We start from the raw sequence: 18,410 nt of genomic DNA, 5'->3' as shown, positions 1-18,410 counted from the left end.
CCACAAATTTGATTTTGAGACCTCAAGTTTAGAATTTGAGGTCTCGAAATCAAGCATCTGAAAGCACACAACTTTGTGTGACAAGGGTGTTTTTTCTTTCATTATTATCTCGCAACTTCGACGACCTATTGAACTCAAATTTTCACAGGTTTGTTATTTTGTGCATATGTTGAGATACAGCAAGTGAGAAGACTGGTCTTTGACAATTACCAATAGTGTCCAGTGTCTTTAACTGGTAGTTGGGCTTGGCTCGATGGTGCGGGAAGGCAGAACCAGGAAAAGAGATTTTCACATGGTGCTGCCACAAACCTCATCGGATTTGATGTTTTCCTGTTTCTGATTTGATGTTTTCCTTGTGACTTTGTCTTTCTTCAGGTTGTTAGTATTGAAGAGAGGCCATCTAGTGCAGACACTGCAAGGCACACAGGCCGAGGTTTTCTTACCATCTCACCAAACACTATCGTCACATTTGCTGATGTCGTGGTTCCAAGCACCGCGAACTATGAACTGGTTCTAAGATATGAGGTTTGTTCTTCTCACTTTTAATAAGAAGTATTAGGTTTGCGTAAGTGCAGACACTGCGGAAGTGTTGTGGAAGTGTCGTGGCCAAGCGGTTAAGAGCACCGAATTCAAACTCCGGTGTTTATAATCAGCAGAGTGTGGGTTCGAATCCCCAGCCGTGACACTTGTGTTGTTAAAGCAAGATACTTAACCATTGCTTTGTCCTTCGGATGGGACGTAAAGCCGTTGGTCCCATGTGTTGTGTAAGGCATGTAAAAGAACCCAGTGCACTTATCGAAAATAGAAGGGGTTTGCCCCGGTGTTCCTGGCTGTGGCTGCTTAATGCGCTGTAGCACCTTGTAAACCCTTATAAGGTGCTAAATAATTGGGTCTCAGAATTCATCACTGCAATTACCTATCTTTCTCAAAGTTTGTATCTCAGCGCCTTGAGTACCTTGTTTGGTAGATACATGTACGTGCGCTATATAAGACTTTGATATTATTATTATTATTATTATTATTATTAAGTGAGATTACCATTTATGTAGTATTGTAGCCCGGTGGGCGGTGCTGGGCGGGCCTGCCCAGGACTCTCAATTTTTGGCCAGCACTCTGAGCAAAATACATTATGCCCCCAGCACAGATTTCAAATATTGTCCACTTTGCACTGGTCTGAGACACAGCTAATGATAAGGAGTGAGAAAGAACACAATCCAAAGGCCATTCAACTTATTGCATGGCCCCGTAACACAAACAGTTTGGGAACCTGTCCCCACCTCAGCAATAATGGCCCCTTAATTAAACATGAATAATTTTGTTGATCTCCTTGCCCTCGGTAGACTTCCAACAAAATTTGATTTATTGCCTACCACTAAATTTGGTCTAGCTACAACCCTGCATTTTTGTATGACACAAAACTTATCGATGCCAATACTTGATCATGCAAAGCCTTAACTTTAGCACGTGGCCATCTCAGTAACCTCAAGACTTAACGCTTGCAGTCAACTCTAAACACATGTAGGCAATTATCTAATTTGAGCTTCTTCATTAAGGTGTGTGATTTCTCAGCATTTTCCTGAATTCAGGTTTTTCTCAAAAAATCTCCTTGTATGAGCCTTCCAATATTCGTGAAAGAATTAACGCTGTCTCCAAAGGGAAAAAGAAAAAGTCTAAATTGTGTCCAAACCTGCAGTGTGGTGTTTTTGGTGTTTACAGATTAGCTTCGATTAGCTTCTCCGTGTCGACCCTGATCTGCCCCCAGTGTGTTCGTATAGCTTTGACGTTATTCCAGGGGCTCACCCGGGTCAGCCCCCTGTGCCTTGCTTGTGTAGCGGGTCACTTGGGGCTGGCCCGAGGTGCATGACGTCACCACGAGAGGGCGAGTGTGATCGTTTGATTAGCTCTTGTCAGGGGCTCACCCGAGTGAGCACCGCGGGGTTGACATGGGGAAGCTAATCTGTAAACCTCCTGAATTGTAATTTCCGGGAGGCTCCGGGTCTAGAACAATGGGGTACCCATGCCTGTAAGCCAATTTCAGGAACTTTCACATTTGGCAAATCTCATCCCTGTTCATTCCAATTCATCTCTTCTTTCTTCAATACCTTTCTTTACTTTCAACAGAGCGCCGGTATTTTCCAGAGCGTGCGTATAGAGCTGACACAGCAGTCACCAGTGCCTTATGAATGCAGTGGACAGTCATTGCCAGGAACCACTATTTCACTTGTGTCTGATGTACAAACCGCTGGAGTTGGAGGTTAGCAAGATATTAAGAAACATTCATAAATACCTCAGACACTTTTGCTATTCCTATTGGTGGAGAGCGTGTCACGTGGGTGTGTATAAACCTTTGTTTAAGACAGTTTCTTCATTGCTATTGGTCGAGAGCAACAGCTGAAACAGTTGTGCCACATCACGCGATACGCGCAACGCGCACAGCATTCCCTTATAAGGAGTTGTTTACCCGAGGGCGGCGGAGGGCTTTACCATTTCATAGCTGGAGGGGTGTTGTGTTGAAAGAAATCTTGTAACAATTATAATTTTTGCATTTATTTTACTTTTTGACCAAAAAGTGATGATGTTTTTGACCGAGAAGGTATTTATGAATGGGAATCAAAGTGTGTTGAATCGGTTTTCAACTAGTGGTTTAAACCCGCCGAGGCCTGGTTCTTTATAATTTACCTCGACTTTGTCTCGGTAAAATTATCTTGAACCAGGCCTCGTTGGGATTAAACGTCTAGTTGAAAACCTCTTCACCACACATTGATTCCCTTATTTAGATTTGCTATCTTTGATGTTCTTTGAAAGATTTGTCCTCAAAAGAGGTTGGAAGGGTCGAGAGCTTTTTGTGCGTGTCATGAGTCATACAAAAGAACTAAAGCTGGAAATCCGCTGCGTGTAAATACTGCGAAATTCACAATGCTTAAAAGCAAATGACTCGCGTGCATTGTCTGTAAATAGAATACGCACAGCTTGGAGTGTTCATTTTTGGAGGATTGCAAACTCACAATGCACACTACATGGCGGACACATTTATTTCTGGTCTAATACATTCCAATTTACAAACAAGTTCGACTAAAAACCAGTTTCAGCCTACTTTTTCACTGTTCATACTTCACGCGCATTCCGAATGTTCTTGCATCACAATTGTAAAGCAGCGTAAATCTGAATGTTTGTTTTCTGTATCGCGTGTCACATTCGCTTTGTCGTGAAGTATGAACCAGGCTTAAAGTGGAAAACTTTTACAGTGTACTTTTCACCGACTGAAATGGTCTTCATTTTTGTGTTCTGTTTGTGTTTAAAAACTTTGTGATGTGTTTCCATTGCTAGGTGTCCAGCAGTTTGGTGCAGCCTGTTTGAACGCAGCTGGCGTTTATAACGTTTCAGTCATTACTGGTTTCTCATCCCTTGGGCTGTTTTCATCAATCCTTCTGGACTCGGTAAGTGCAGCATGATTTTTTCTTTATGTTTCCATCAAGCCAACACGCCTCCTAAAAGAAAAACAAGAAGCAATCCAGTCCACATTCTTCCAATCCCTTATCTCCATTACTTCTCATCTAGTTGGTCCTACTGCCCGTGCTCAATGACCTGAATGTATACGCCTCAGCGATGACCTCCAACCTGACCCGTGAGGTCATGACATCCTGTTGGATGGCAGCCGTTTCCCTGGACCGCATCGTCAGGGAGTCTGGAGACTGTGTCATGTATGAGTTCTCCCTCATGGCAGAAGTCTACAACGGAGCTATCGGTAAGATTTCATCGCTGTTCAAACTAGCACAAAATTTTTAATGGCATCAGGTTTAGACCATGATAAATCAGAGTTTTTCTCAAAAGCTATTGAAAAGACAAAACACACAAACTAAAAAAAAGTATACGGGTGTAGCAGAACTCAGAAGCAGTCTGGTGGAAAGAAGTGAAAAAAGAGGAGCAGAATGCAGTCAGACAAATCAAGGGATGAACACTGAAACGGAGACATGGGGGATTGGAGGGAAGGGGCTAGTTTAACCACAGAGAAGGTTAATTTTCGAAAACGGAGAACATTTGAAGAAGGATAAGATTTGACATTACTGTGTGACTTTTCAATATAATTCACTGTAGTTTTAAATAATAAACTATGCCAGCCTGCAAAATGATATGATGTGGTTCTTGCATCTAAACAATACTCAGTCAACCCTCCTATTAACTGACCCTTCAATCTGATTCACTGTGGCTTGAAAGGATAAAATAAACCATGCCAGCCTGACATATGAAATAATGTGGTGAATCCATCTTAACAGCATGCATCAGTTACTTCTTTGTACATTTGAGCAACCATACAAAACCAGTGCAGTTATATGGTTTCAAATAGTTGGTCAACTCACTAAAAAAAATTCCCAAGATTTATTTAATTACTTATTTATTTATTTATTTATTTATTTGTTCAGGCTTCCAAAACATCAAAAACACACAGCAACAAATACTTGAAATGTATTAAAAAAACATTACAAAAACAAGAGAGACATAACACAAATACAGAGAACAAACAGAAGCCTAGGTATTGCCAGATTGCCCAAAAGTTAACCAAATCACTCTTCAAAAGAGCTATCTCTTTAGGTATATAAACATAAAACATAAAAACAAGCAAACAAAAAGGGGAACATTTTAGAAATAAAAGTGAACCATTTTAAAACATCAACAGGTGTTTTAAACTGGAGTTTTGTCGTCAATTGAAAGCAATTCACCTGCAATAATTGCAACATGTTTTTCCTTTTTGTAGAATGTTCCTGTAACAATGGAGGTCATCTTCTAGGTACACAGTGTGATTCCTACAGCGGCCAATGTCAGTGTTTGGATGGTGTGACATCACAGTCATGTGACTACTGTCAAGCCTATTACTACGGTTACAGCATGCAGGCAGGCTGCACGGGTAAGTTTGTCATGTGAGCTGTGATGGCTCAGAGTTTTTTTTTGCATTGTAAGGGCCCTGTCGCACGAGGCAACTTTTACAGGCAACTTGGAGGCAACCAACTGCAGTGCATGCTATGGGATCACAAAAGTAAAAAAATAAGTAATTTTGCAAATGGTGTCTTACAATCCCCAAGAAAGATATGTCAATAATCATAGGAGAATGTTCCTTCTTCTTGGAGATTGCCTGGAACTGGTTGCCTGTAAATTGCCTCGTGTGACATGGGCCTAACACCTAATTGTTTGGTTTTGTGACCGACTGGTGTAGTGCATCAGACTCAACTTCTGATGGCATAGTCATTGGAGTGCTGGTTCATATTCCCAGTCATGACACTTGGGTGGCATGGTTGGCTTGTGCATAGAGCTCTCGCCTCTCACCAAGGTGACCCCAGTTCGATTCCCGGCCAGGGCCATATGTGAGTTGAGTTGTGTGTTGGTTCTCTGCTGTGCCACGAGGGTTTTCCAGACCATCCGGTTTTCCTCCCTCGGGGAAAAATCCAACACTTTTGATCTTTGGCTGTGCTCCGTGGTCATAATGGGTTGATTTGGCTGGCAGCCAAAGGCGCCCTTGCATGCCTGCTTCTCGAACAAGTTGTAGCAGCTCTTAGCTGCGAGTAAGGATGATTAGCCCCCAAATTATTATTATTATTATTATTATTATTATTATTATTATTATTATTATTGTGATCAAGACACTTAACAATAAATTACTCAATTAACCCAAGTTGGAACCTGCAAGGGCTGAGTAAATTAGTTTTTTTTTTTATAGATGTGGCGGACACTATAGGAGGACACTGTTTTGTTCGGGTGCACCGACTCATACCTCAAAATTACTTCTTGCGGTATTATTTTGGTGCTGATCAGGGCCTTGAGGTTGTTAATGCCAGTACTGGTTTATGCTCCCAAGGGAGTTGAGTAAGTTTGTGGATTAGACGAACGATGCTTGATGAATGAATCAAGTAACTTTTGTAAAGCACCTTGATCTAGCTACTAGGATATGCCTGATGTATAAGAACCCAAGTTATATTGTTACAGTTGTTTTTGAAATCAGCCCACTCTTATTATCTTCAGGGGCAAATTTGTCAATTTGGACTTGGCTTTGCTCTGTTTCAGACAGCAGAGTTTAATCCTTTGTAACTGCATTGGCCACCATCGCAGAGATTAAACAATTGAAACAGACATGCCTGTCCGCGCACAGCTCTCGGCCAATGATAGGTCTTCATTCTCCTCAGTAAGGGCGCTGTTTGGGTCTTGTCGCGTTAAGTGCATGAGGTCTATTTCGACTGCTGTGTTTCAGACAGCAAAGTTTAACCCTGTGTTATTTTGTTTCATTTTGAAGCTTGTGGTTGCGACATCAACGGTGCTCAACGGCAGGCCTGTGATGACCTCAGCGGGATGTGTGAATGCCACCAGAATGTGATAGGAATTAAGTGTGATGCTTGCATGCCAGAGCATTATGGTCTGTACACAGGTAAGAATAAGGGGTGGGGAGGGTGCCTCGCTACTATGTGCAGCGCGCCGTATCGCCCGCTAACTCTGCGTACGTCCCTAACCCTTGGAAGTGTTGCTCTGATCCTTGTCTTTGATAGGCTATCATATACGCACAAAATTTAAAACGCTGTGAGTTTTCACAAAGTTCTTTATGCCGAAACTCATGCCTATGTAAAGATGTTTGGATTCACTTTTGTTGTCAAGCAACACTGACCGCCAAGTTTTCTACAACTTTCCACGCAGCGCATCCAGCCTGTGCGCGATTAAACGGCAGAATGGAGGCATGCAACCACAGAACTTATTTTAAAAATTCATTTATTTGGATACTTTCAAGTCACACTTCCAGGGGGTTACGATCGAGCAATGCAGTCTGGGAACGAACGAAAATGGCACAGCGAGATTAGACACAACTGGGAACAAGATACGGGAGAGAGAGTGTGGGTGGTCGGAGGTCCTGGAGATGATGTCTGCTATAATTTAAACTACCACTGGAATAAAATACCCATGAGAGAGTGTCATGGTTTGTGCTGATTTCAAGAACCGAATAGCAAGAACCTAAAAGTTCCAGAAATGGTGTTGGGCTCGATGCTGGATATATAGTCACACAAGGAGAAATTTAATGGGAATATTGGTTTAAGGAAAACATTTGTGTGAAATAAATGTGCTGTTGAAACAAGAGAAAACGTAAAACTTTGTTTTCCTTTTCTATCAGGTACTGGGTGTGTCCCCTGCACCTGTTCATCCAATTACTCATTGGACAATGCATGCGCTGACTCTGGGCAATGTAGCTGCAAGCCTGGTATAGGTGGACAAGACTGCACTGAGTGCGCCGCAGGGTAAGAAAGTCTCTAGCATTCAGTTTGCAAACAATCGTCACACAGTGCAGTCATGACATTCTTCCTGTTACACTCTTCTCATCAGTAGCGTTAGATTCTATATTGGGCAAAGACAAAAGAATGGAGCAGGATTGAGTATAGTCTTATCACTTTGCCAAAATTTTTGAAAGTGAACAGACACACTCAACATGTGGCACTCTGGTGTCTTTGGCCAACACCATTTTATACAGAGGGGTGTCACATTCTAAAAGTTTTAAATTCTGGGAGGGGCTCTACATTCCTACTTACTTGTAGCAGTCATAAAAATAAGCAAAATTGTTTTTAAGTAGCCTGCAAAGGCTATGAAAGTCTAAACCATGTAGGTCTGCCCTTGTTCTAAAACAAAACACCCTACTTTAACCAAAAGAGCATAATTTTGCATGCAAAATATGGCATAACTCTGGATTGCAAAATGCAACAGATTTCTAACATGTACCAAATTAAAGCTGACGGAAAGACCTTTCCATTAATGTATATAACTACAAATTGATTTTGTGTGACATTATTAGGGCCATTTTTGCAGAGCGGGTCACAAATTTTGTGTATTCTGCCAGTTTTTTGTTTTACAAATTAAGATTTTAAAGGATTTTTAACCTTATACCATGGGTGGATTTCACAAAGAGTTAAGACTAGTCTTATCTCGAGTTAGGAGTTACTCGTCCTAACTTAGGACTAGCCACACGTTTTGTATATCTCCTAGGACTAGTCCTAAGTTACATGTAGGACTAGTCCTAACTCTTTGTGAAATCGACCCCAGACCCATTAACATTGTCAGTTTATTATTTCTCCCAGGTTTTACCAGATGACAACGGATGGTTGTACCTACTGTGACTGCAATAAAGTGGGAAGTACACAGTCTGGCTGTGACTCTAATGGAAACTGCTTGTGTCTTGAAGGGACTGTGGGGGATAAATGTGACGTCTGTGCCGAAGGTAGGGAAGTGATGGAAAGTGCGTTTGGAAGAAAGATCAATTTTAGCTTATCACTTGGTCATTATCACATGATGTGTCGAGGGGGAGTGGATAAGAGCACTGGACTCATGCTCTGGTGTTTTTGATCAGCTGTGTGTGTAGGTTAGAGTCCCTGTCGTGACACTTTTATCTTTAAGCAAGACACTTATCCATTATTGCTTCATCCTTTGGATGGGACATAAAGCCGTTGGTCTCGTGTGTTGTGTAATGCACAGAAAAGAACCCAGTGCACTTATCGAGAATGGGTTCACCCTAGTGTTCTTGATCGACAGCATATTGCACCATTGGGCCACAGCACTTGTAAACCATTACATGATGATAAGAAAATGACAAAGTTCTCTGAAGAACTTACAAGTTGGGTGTGTAGATTGAATAATTGCACGTTTGCGTGAGCGTCGCATTCCACTCGGTTGCAGGCTGTGTAAGGTTTTCTTCAATCATCAATTTGACTTTTTATCAGCTTGTTCAGTTCATCGGCCACAGGAACACTGCTTCAGAATAAACCAGTTTGGGTTATCCTGATTCAGGGGCCATTCACACAACACCAGTCTGTTATCCTGGTTAAGGGGCTATAGTCATCACTCTTGTTTCTTCCAGGTTTCTACGGCTTTGGGCCCTGGAGTGAGCGCGGATGCACCCAGTGCTACTGTTCGTCACACAGTACGCAGTGTACCAGTGCGTTGTCTTGGTTCAGGGGTCAGGTCGTCAGCAGCTGGTCCCTGCTGGACTTTGATGCGATAGCTCCACGGTGGACCGGTGTCAACGGAACCGATTACAGCGTGGACATAAATGAAGTCCCAATTTTTGACTTGTCGAATCCAAGGTAAAGAAGAATGACATAAAATATTCTTGAATTGCATCGTACCTGATCACTTTGTAACTTAATATTCCCATCTGAAATCCTGGCCCCATTTCATGTAGCTGATGAAGCACAAAAAGAAGCCAAGTCTAGCAAACCTTTGTTTACCAGAATACACCAAACTAGGATGTCACATGTACAATCTGTGTCCTGCTCATGCATGGTTGGCTACCCTGGTTCGAGACCCGGCCAGGGCAACTATGTGAGTTGAGTTGTGCGTTGGTTGTCTACTGTGCCACGAGGATTTTCCAGACCATCTGGTTATCCTCCCTCGGTAAAAATCAAACACTTTTGATCTCTGGCTGTGCTGTGCTCATAATGGGTTGATGTGGCTGGCTGCCAAAGGCGCCCTTGCATGCCTGCCTCTCGAACATGATGTAGCCGCGTCCTTCGCAATTCAGCTCTTAGCTACCAGTAAGGATGATTAGCCTCCCAAATTATTATATATCTGGGTGAAGGGGGGGGGGGAGTTGGGCAGGAGAGGGTATGTTTATTGCCAGTTGGCCCAATTCGGCTGGGGTTGTAGTTTTGCCATTTTCAATACATGATCTCATGTGATATCATTTTACCCTATATGTACGGTAAGGTATTGATTTTCTGTATTTAGCATCAGTCAGCCATGTTTTATCTGAACATTCATGTCGTTGTTTATTTTCTTTCCTTTACTAGACTTATCCTGGAGCTCAGCACTCCGAGCAACTCCACCGATTTCTTCTTTGTTTCTCCCGACATCTACCACGGCGACTTCCGCACCGCCTATGGACAGAACCTGTCTTTCACCCTAAGCCAGACGTCAGACCAGGACCCCTCTGTAAATCCAGAGGGGGATGTCTTCATTGAGGGAATGTATGTAGATGAGTTATTGGTCGCATCCTTGCCGTTTGTACCGTATGCAGATGGCAACGAGACAGAATACAACGTGAGTACTTTATCTTGGCAACTTTGACACTTACACGTATATATTGGAGTATCAACTCAGAGTATGTTCAGTATCAATGCGCCTTATTTTTGACCGCGCGAGGGCGCTATAAATAGTATTTTTATCACTTCCGGGGGGTACACGTGATTCGCCCTGCACAAATTAATAGGCGCTCTGTCACTTTTGTTGCGCCATAGTTTCAATTTGCTTTAGAGGTGGATTATAACGGCTCCTTTAAAAGTCTTATTGTCCGTGATGGATTAGATGTCTGTGGTGGTAATGTGTTCCAATCTTTAATAACTGTTTTGGTAATGAATGAATATACCCCCGGAAGTGATTGAGAGCGCCCTCACGCGGTCAAAAATATGGCCCATTGAGAGTATGTTGAGTTTGATGACCTAAATGCAAGCCTTAACCTGGCACTGGCAGATCACGACACTCATGTCCATGTGTGAGAGATCCACGTGTGAGAGATCCACAATGTTTTCCAAAGAAACTGGTTCCTTATTGGATAGATTGAAAGGTATTTTGTGTGTTTAAAAAGACCTTCGTTTTTGAGGAGCGCGATCGCGCTCGTGCTCCTACCGCGCTCCTGGGGCTGTTTTCAGGTGCGCGATCGACAGCGCTCCTCCTCAATCATTACGGTGTATTTTATTTATAACACAAAAGCAAAATACACGCCAGTCGTTGTAACTTTGCGTGCGACAATAAATTATAGAAACATTGAACGCTAGAGGTTGCTTTGGAACGATGCACTAGCGTGATATTAAACACCCTCTATTGGTAAAATCTACGCGAACCAGCAATAAACGCATTGAGACAAGACTCGACGTGTCACGTGGGAGTTTTAGCGCATTTCCCGGCAGCGCAAATGCGAGGGCGAAGCGCATACCGTCGGCGTACGTAGCTCAATCAACATCTGTTGGGCAATCTCGAGATTGAGCAGCGCAATTAACAGATTGCTAGCTTTACGAACTCGCAGCCCGGTACATTACTAGTACTACACGTACACACACATGCTACTGTATACGTCGTCCGTGCAATACTAGAACTACTACAGTACTAGATCAACCATGGATCAACGACATATTTTCTCATAAGAAATTGTGTATTTTCTAATGCTTTATATCAACTGTGAAAACATTTTAGAAAAAAGGAAACATTAAACATAAAACCTTAAAATCGTGCGGTATTTTGTCACACTGGAGTGGGATCGGGGATGTTTTATTTTATTTTGTCTGTAAATTTTATTTGTGTACGTCCGATCCAACCTCGCCATTTTAGTAATCATAAACTGAGTATGCTAGTCAAACAAATTGAGCTCCTGGACAATCTAAGAAGAGCGATTTTTTAGGAGCTCAAATTGAGCTCCTGAGTATTCTCAGGAGAGCGATTAAAAGAGCTCCCTCTATTCCTATAAACGAAGGTCTGTTTAAAGGGAAAAGTGAAATCATACATGTAGCTCATTGTAAACAGACCTGGAAATGAGAACATTATGACCACACAAAAACCGTTTAGATGGGGAAAAAAAACATGTTTCTGGTTCATAGGAAGCACTCTTCTTCACAAGTTTCCTATTAAGGTTTCAAAGCTAAAATGGATATCATGTTTATTGGAGGAATAGGTTTTCCCACCTTGTGTTTCTGGTTCAAAGCAAGCATACTTGTGTTGCAGGTTTCATCAGGCGTCAAAGCTGCAGTAAAAATAATAGATAGTTCGCTGAAAAAGTAATGCTCTACCCTGATGTTTCTGCCTATTTTGTCCGGCATCATCAGACAGAAGTATTAGGACAAGGAATATTAAAATTAATAATTGTGATATATTAATGATGTTATTATTCTACAAAACAGTTGAAACTGCATGAGAGCTACTGGCGTAAGGGCAGCCCACAAGGGGACCAGCCAACCGCTGAGTATGTTATGCAGGCGTTAACTGGTATCCAGTCCATCCGTATCAGAGCCAAGTACAACACGGTGAGTGAAAATAGTCTATTTACAATATTTGTTTTTCCTTTTTTTTAAAAATCAAAACAAGTATCGAAGCATGTCCGCAGAGCGCTGTGTACAAACCAATGCATAATGAGAAATATCAAGATTTGTCACTTCATGAAAATACTATGCTTAGAGATAGCTCACTTGGTATAAATGCAAATGTACCACACCCGTGCCTGAACCTGCGCTTTAGCGCTTTGTATTTTATTTGTAAAGTGGCAGATAGAAATGGTTCACTTCCTGAAAATAAGAAATGGCAAATCTAGTGATGTGTCGTTCATACTAAATAGTATTATTTCGAAATCATTACGTATAGTACAAGTGATCCACCGCCAAGAATCGTATAACCCTTGGGAATTTGCTTCCACTCTTTTGGTACTGTCTGTTCGATCACCACTGATGGGTCTCCTCCACCCTCTTTTGTCTTGGGCACTGGGAAATTAGGGTCAAAAGTCTTGCAGGGCGTGCAAGACAACTTTATCGCTCCGCCCCGCCCACCCGCGGGAGCCGCAGCGGCTAGGTCCTGAAACTTGCTGAAATTGTATCAGTAATGAGTATTTATATAATTTGTGAAAAAAAATGATATGCAATTTCTTTTCTTTTTTCACTATGAGAGACGATTTGCTCAATTTTGAAGCCAAGCTTATTGTTGCCATTCATATTGTTATCCTTCCAGGTACCAGGAGAGTCTGTGTTCTTACATAGTGTCATGTTGGACTACGCCACACAGGGTGATAGCGGTATCACGGAAGACAATGCAGACTTTGTGGAGAATTGCACTTGCCCACCACAATACACAGTAAGTCGTGCAGTGAATAACCTTATGAAAAATAAACCCTGCTCAGTTCCAAAGTAAAAAACAACGAGAGAGAAAGTTTTGTTTTATCCTTACACCGATGTCACAGGCATTTTACTCAGGTGGGATTCAAACCCAGAGAAAAACACACCACTTGTTCGTTACTCAATAACTTGGTTTAAAAAAAATATCATCGGGGAAACTCAACTAAACTTATAAAAAGTACTCAAAATTGGATCGATTGTTTATTACTCAACTACTCGATCAAGAAAACTCATGTTCAAAACAAAACCTTTTTATTTTAATTTTAATTTGGCTGGTATTCTTATTCTGGTTAACCTTATTTTGTTGTGCTGTACTACTTTTGGGCTTAAAGACACTGGACACCTTTGGTAAAAGTCAAGGACCAGTATTCTCACATGGTGTATTCCAACATATGCACAAAGTCACAAATATGTGAAAATTCTCGCTCAATTTGGGCTTCGAATTGGTGAAAAACACTCTTGCAGATGCCTACAATTTTTTTTAAAGACTTCAGGCCTCAAGCCTTTTAATATTTGAGTTAGAAATTCCCTTGTTCTCATAAACTACGGTACTTCAGAGAGAGCCGTTTCTCATAATTGTTTTATTCTATCAACAGCTCTCCATTGGTGTTACTGCGTAAGTTTTTATGCTCACAATTCTTTTGAGTACTTACCAATGGTGTCCGGGGCCCAATTTCATAGAGCTGCTAAGCACAAAAATTGCATGAAATTGTTTGCCTTAACAAAAACAGGATTATCAACCAAATTTCCACGTGATTTTCAGGATAAGCTAAAAACAGCTGAATACCTGTAACAAGCAATATGCAACAAATGGAAATTTGGTTGATAGTCCTGGGGTGCGTTCCACTCGCGCAAACGACTCGCAACTGTTCGCGCAAACGTTTTTTATCTTTCGAACGATTGGTGTGCGTATACGCGATGTCAACATGGCGGCGCCCTGAAATGAAGATGGCAGCACCATACGTAGTTTTTTTAAAACTTTGTTTTTGCTGCAATAGTCCTCTTTTTGACATCATTACATCAACTAATTAACTTTGTTATTCCAAATCTGCATTATCATCCACCGAAAATACAATGTAATTATGTTTGTGACAGAGAAATAATACCGTATGCTTGTCCGCCATTTTAAAAACCACTCGCCAACACCTCAGAAGTATGTTCGCCTAAAGTTGCCAACGTTCGCCAACGGTGGCAGCGAACAACTCGTTCCACTTGAAATTGTTGGCGAACGTGCGCAACTGTTGGCAACGTTTGCGCAAGTGGAACGCACCCCTGTTTTTACCACATGAAGAAATTACATACTAAGCAAATTTGTGTGCTAAGCAGCTCTATGAAATTGGGCCCAGTGCCTGTAAGCAGCTGTATGAAATTGCTCTATAAAAACTATCATTACCACCTCTCTAAATTTCTTTCATTGACAGGGTTCTTTTTGTGAGCAATGTGCCCCAGGTTATAGGAGATCATCCTTAGCTAGGGGTCCCTTCTCTGATTGTGTACCGTGTGACTGTAACGGCCATAGTGATCTCCCATGTGACTTAGACACCGGGGTATGCCAGGGCTGTAGCCACAACACCGGAGGGGATTTCTGCCAGCTGTGTCTGGACGGTTACCGTGGTGACGCGACCGGCGGAACACCAGGTATGCTCTTTGAAATTTAATAAAAATCTCTTTTATTTAAAACTACTTTATGCAAATTAAATACCTCTGACACTTGTAGGAATGTTGAAGTATAATCAAATATAATTTTAAACCATAGAATTGATATTGGGGAAAAAAAAATGGCTACTGTTTCCTTGGTTGTATCATTACTTGGGTGTGGTCCCTGGTTATACGGCAGCTAAACAGTTGTATGAGTTATGTCAAAGATGTTGACAAAAAAGGGAGACCGTCAACATAGGCTAGATAAATGAGTTGGTTGAACACCAGCACATGACTCCGGACATTGTTGGTTCAAATCCTGCTGTAGTAATGTGTCCGTGTTCAAACCGAAATCATTGTTCTAATAACGGTAGTAATTGTGTGTGTTTTTTCCCCCACTGTTTAGGTGATTGTCAGCCATGTTTGTGCCCAGGGTCACCAGATAGTGTCAACTCTTTTGCTGCTGTCTGTGATGCGGTCGGGGTGTGCGCTAACTGCACAATCGGACACAGCGGGGACTCATGCGAGACCTGCATCAACGGGTTCTACGGAGTACCAACTGACCCAATGGTAACAATTGGCGTTTGTTAATCCCAACGACCTTTGTGCTTAGTTTTAGCACTTTCCCTTGTTCCCTAGACTTCTTCAGTATAAATATTCAGCATGTGGCCAGTGCTATTGACTCGAGTCGCTGACTTGGACTCGAGCCTGACTCAAGTCACCAATTTCATTGACTTGGGACTTGACTTGAATTGAGGGAAAATTACTTGAGACCCTGCTGGGTGTCTTTCGCAAAAAATTATTTTAGAGTTGAGAATTTTGTTGCACAAATCTGATTTTACTTCAATGCAGTTATTGTCTCTTAAATAAATGTACCCATGTCTGAACTGATTGTAAACGAGAGAAGGGAATGGATAAAGCCTTTGCAAGGATTGGAGTTGTGTTGTGATGGTATGCGCTGAGCAACATTTTCATACAACTAAGTAAAAAGTCTGCTTACCAGGGTCAAATTTACTGCTTCAGCAGAGAGTATGGCTACGTGTTTTTTTTGCGAAGCTGAACTGAGCAGGATGTCAATCACAAATTGAACATGTGACCAGGGCCCAATTTCATAGTGCTGCTTAGCGGCCATTTTTTTTGCTTACTGTGCGTTTTCTATTTCATAGCGCTGCTAACCGTAAGCACATAAAAAGGCATGCTAACCTTCCTGTGCTAATCGACGAAAATAAATGACGTCACAATGCAAATCCACGGTAAACACGCAATATGGCCGCCCAATTTTTCTGCTAACCTGTGAAATACTCTAAGGCTTAAGCAAATTTTTCTGCTACAGTAAGCACGCAAATTTGCTTACCGTTAAGCAGCGCTATGAAATTGGGCCAAGGTGTTTTGGCTGACAAACTTATTCTGAAATTGGGCCCAGGTGTGGCTCACTGTTTGCTCTACGTGTTTTGTCGAAGTTTTTTTCAGTTTTTCATGAGCACTGTTTTGTAATCCTCCACTAATTGCGTGCTCATTTGTGTTTTTGTTCATAACCCAGGCCAATGGCGGGCAATGCGTGCCATGTTTCTGCAACCTGAGCCCACCCGAGTGTGACACCATCACCGGACAGTGTCTTGCCTGCCAGGGAAACACCACTGGACAAACGTGTGATGTTTGTGACTTTGGCTCTTGGGGAATGATAGACAACTGCCAAGGTAGGTGCATAGCGAGGGATACTTTTTAAAGAACATGAGAACTGAAAAATCATTCCCATCCACCTCAACATGGTCTCATGTTACTGTCACTCACTTTACATTGGTCACTCATGTTACATTGGTCACTCATGTTACTTTGGTTACTCATATTGTTGTGGTTACTTGTGTTACATTGGTTACTCATGTTACATTGGTTACTCATGTTACTTTGGTTAATCATATTGTAGTGGCCACACGTGTTACATTAGTTACTCATGTTACTTTGGTTACTCATATTGTAGTGGCCACTCATGTTACATTGGTCACTCATGTTACTTTGGTTACTCATATTGTTGTGGTTACTTGTGTTACATTGGTTACTCATGTTACTTTGGTAACTCATATTGTAGTGGCCACTCATGTTACATTGGTTACTCATGTTACTTTGGTTACTCATATTGTAGTGGCCACTCATGTTACATTGGTCACTCATGTTACTTTGGTTGCTCATATTGTAGTGGCCACTCATGTTACATTGGTTACTCATGTTACTTTGGTTACTCATATTGTAGTGGCCACTCATGTTACATTGGTTACTCATGCTACTTTGGTTACTCATATTGTAGTGGCCACTCATGTTACATTGGTCACTCATGTTACTTTGGTTACTCATATTTTTGTGGTTACTTGTGTTACATTGGTTACTCATGTTACTTTGGTTACTCATATTGTTGTGGTTACTTGTGTTACATTGGTTACTCATGTTACTTTGGTTACTCATATTGTTGTGGTTACTTGTGTTACATTGGTTACTCATGTTACTTTGGTTACTCATATTGTAGTGGCCACTCATGTTACATTGGTTACTCATGTTACTTTGGTTACTCATATTGTAGTGGCCACTCATGTTACATTGGTTACTCATGTTACATTGGTTACTCAGGTTACTTTGGTTACTCATATTGTAGTGGCCACTCATGTAACATTGGTCACTCATGTTACTTTGGTTACTCATATTGTTGTGGTTACTTGTGTTACATTGGTTACTCATGTTACTTTGGTTACTCATATTGTAGTGGCCACTCATGTTACATTGGTTACTCATTTTACTTTGGTTACTCATATTGTAGTGGCCACTCATGTTACTTTGGTTACTCATATTGTTGTGGTTACTTGTGTTACATTGGTTTCTCATTTTACAATGGTTTATTCATGTTTAATGGGTTACTAATGTTACAATGGTTGCTCAAGTTCAGTTGGTCTCTCACATTACAATGTCACTCATGTTACATTGGTTATTATTTTACATTGGTTTCTCAAGGTAAATTGGCTTCTATTTTATATTGGTTTCGAAAGTTACATTGGTTACTATTTAACCAGTTACTTGGGTCGTATTTTACAATTGGTTATACTTGGTTCATTGGTTACAATATACATTAGTCAATCATGTTACAAAGTACTTATTTTACATCATGTTACATTGGTTACTCATGTTACATTTGTAATACTAATGTTACATTGGTTACTCATGTTACATTTGTAATACTAATGTGACATTGCTTACTGAAACTTTCTTCTTTGTCTTCTTTCAATGGATTTTTGGCTAGACTAGTGATTATTTCTGAAAGTCTTTGGCTTCAAAACCTGAATAAATGAAAAATAATAACCCTTCATTCCTGTTAACTCAGACATTTGACTTATCTTCACCCTCGTTATAGAATGTCTTTGCGATTCCATGGGTAGCTATGGAAACTGCAGTCAGACTACCGGCGTGTGTGATTGCTATCCTAATGTAATCGGGGACCAGTGTGCAGAGTGCGCCATGAATACCTGGGGTATCGCCAGCAGATCTGGATGTACCTTATGTGACTGTCATCCAGTGGGGACCATTAATCAACAGACACGCTGTGATTTGGTAAGTCCAGGGCCCAAATACTGCTTAACAAATGTCTTTGCTAAGCAACAAATGAGTGGGGCACCAGTTGCAACAATGTAATTTTCATGGAATGTTGGCTGGTAACATGTTTTCGCTTAGCAAGATTTCCTGGCTTAGAAGGTTTTTTGTGCTTACAGGCTTTATGAGATTGGACCCAGGGCTCGAATTCGGAGGGAAAATCTACAAGACTACTGGACCATTCATTCATTCAATATAGGGTTATTCTAATAAAAAAAAACAATTCTAATGGCGACCAAGGGTCGACTTTCAGGA

At 41.3% G+C, this 18,410-nt stretch overlaps 1 protein-coding gene across 2 annotated transcripts in view; it reads left to right on the top strand.

The window, feature by feature from the left end:
- Positions 1-18,410, top strand: part of LOC117303034 (laminin subunit beta-1-like) — a 49,681-nt gene that overhangs the window by 18,929 nt on the left and 12,342 nt on the right. For both annotated transcript variants that reach the window (XM_033787070.1, XM_033787069.1), the window contains 16 exons: positions 376-525; positions 2,122-2,254; positions 3,328-3,437; positions 3,559-3,745; positions 4,754-4,903; positions 6,281-6,412; positions 7,145-7,268; positions 8,100-8,239; positions 8,876-9,101; positions 9,807-10,056; positions 11,907-12,029; positions 12,724-12,846; positions 14,309-14,525; positions 14,932-15,095; positions 16,066-16,222; positions 17,920-18,116. In XM_033787070.1, the coding sequence (XP_033642961.1) occupies positions 376-525; positions 2,122-2,254; positions 3,328-3,437; positions 3,559-3,745; positions 4,754-4,903; positions 6,281-6,412; positions 7,145-7,268; positions 8,100-8,239; positions 8,876-9,101; positions 9,807-10,056; positions 11,907-12,029; positions 12,724-12,846; positions 14,309-14,525; positions 14,932-15,095; positions 16,066-16,222; positions 17,920-18,116 (2,583 nt within the window). The remainder of the gene's footprint in view (positions 1-375; positions 526-2,121; positions 2,255-3,327; positions 3,438-3,558; positions 3,746-4,753; positions 4,904-6,280; positions 6,413-7,144; positions 7,269-8,099; positions 8,240-8,875; positions 9,102-9,806; positions 10,057-11,906; positions 12,030-12,723; positions 12,847-14,308; positions 14,526-14,931; positions 15,096-16,065; positions 16,223-17,919; positions 18,117-18,410) is intronic.

Source organism: Asterias rubens, chromosome 19, assembly GCF_902459465.1.
Source record: "Asterias rubens chromosome 19, eAstRub1.3, whole genome shotgun sequence".
NCBI lineage: Eukaryota > Metazoa > Echinodermata > Asteroidea > Forcipulatida > Asteriidae > Asterias > Asterias rubens.
This window is presented reverse-complemented; position numbering and strand designations above follow the sequence as displayed.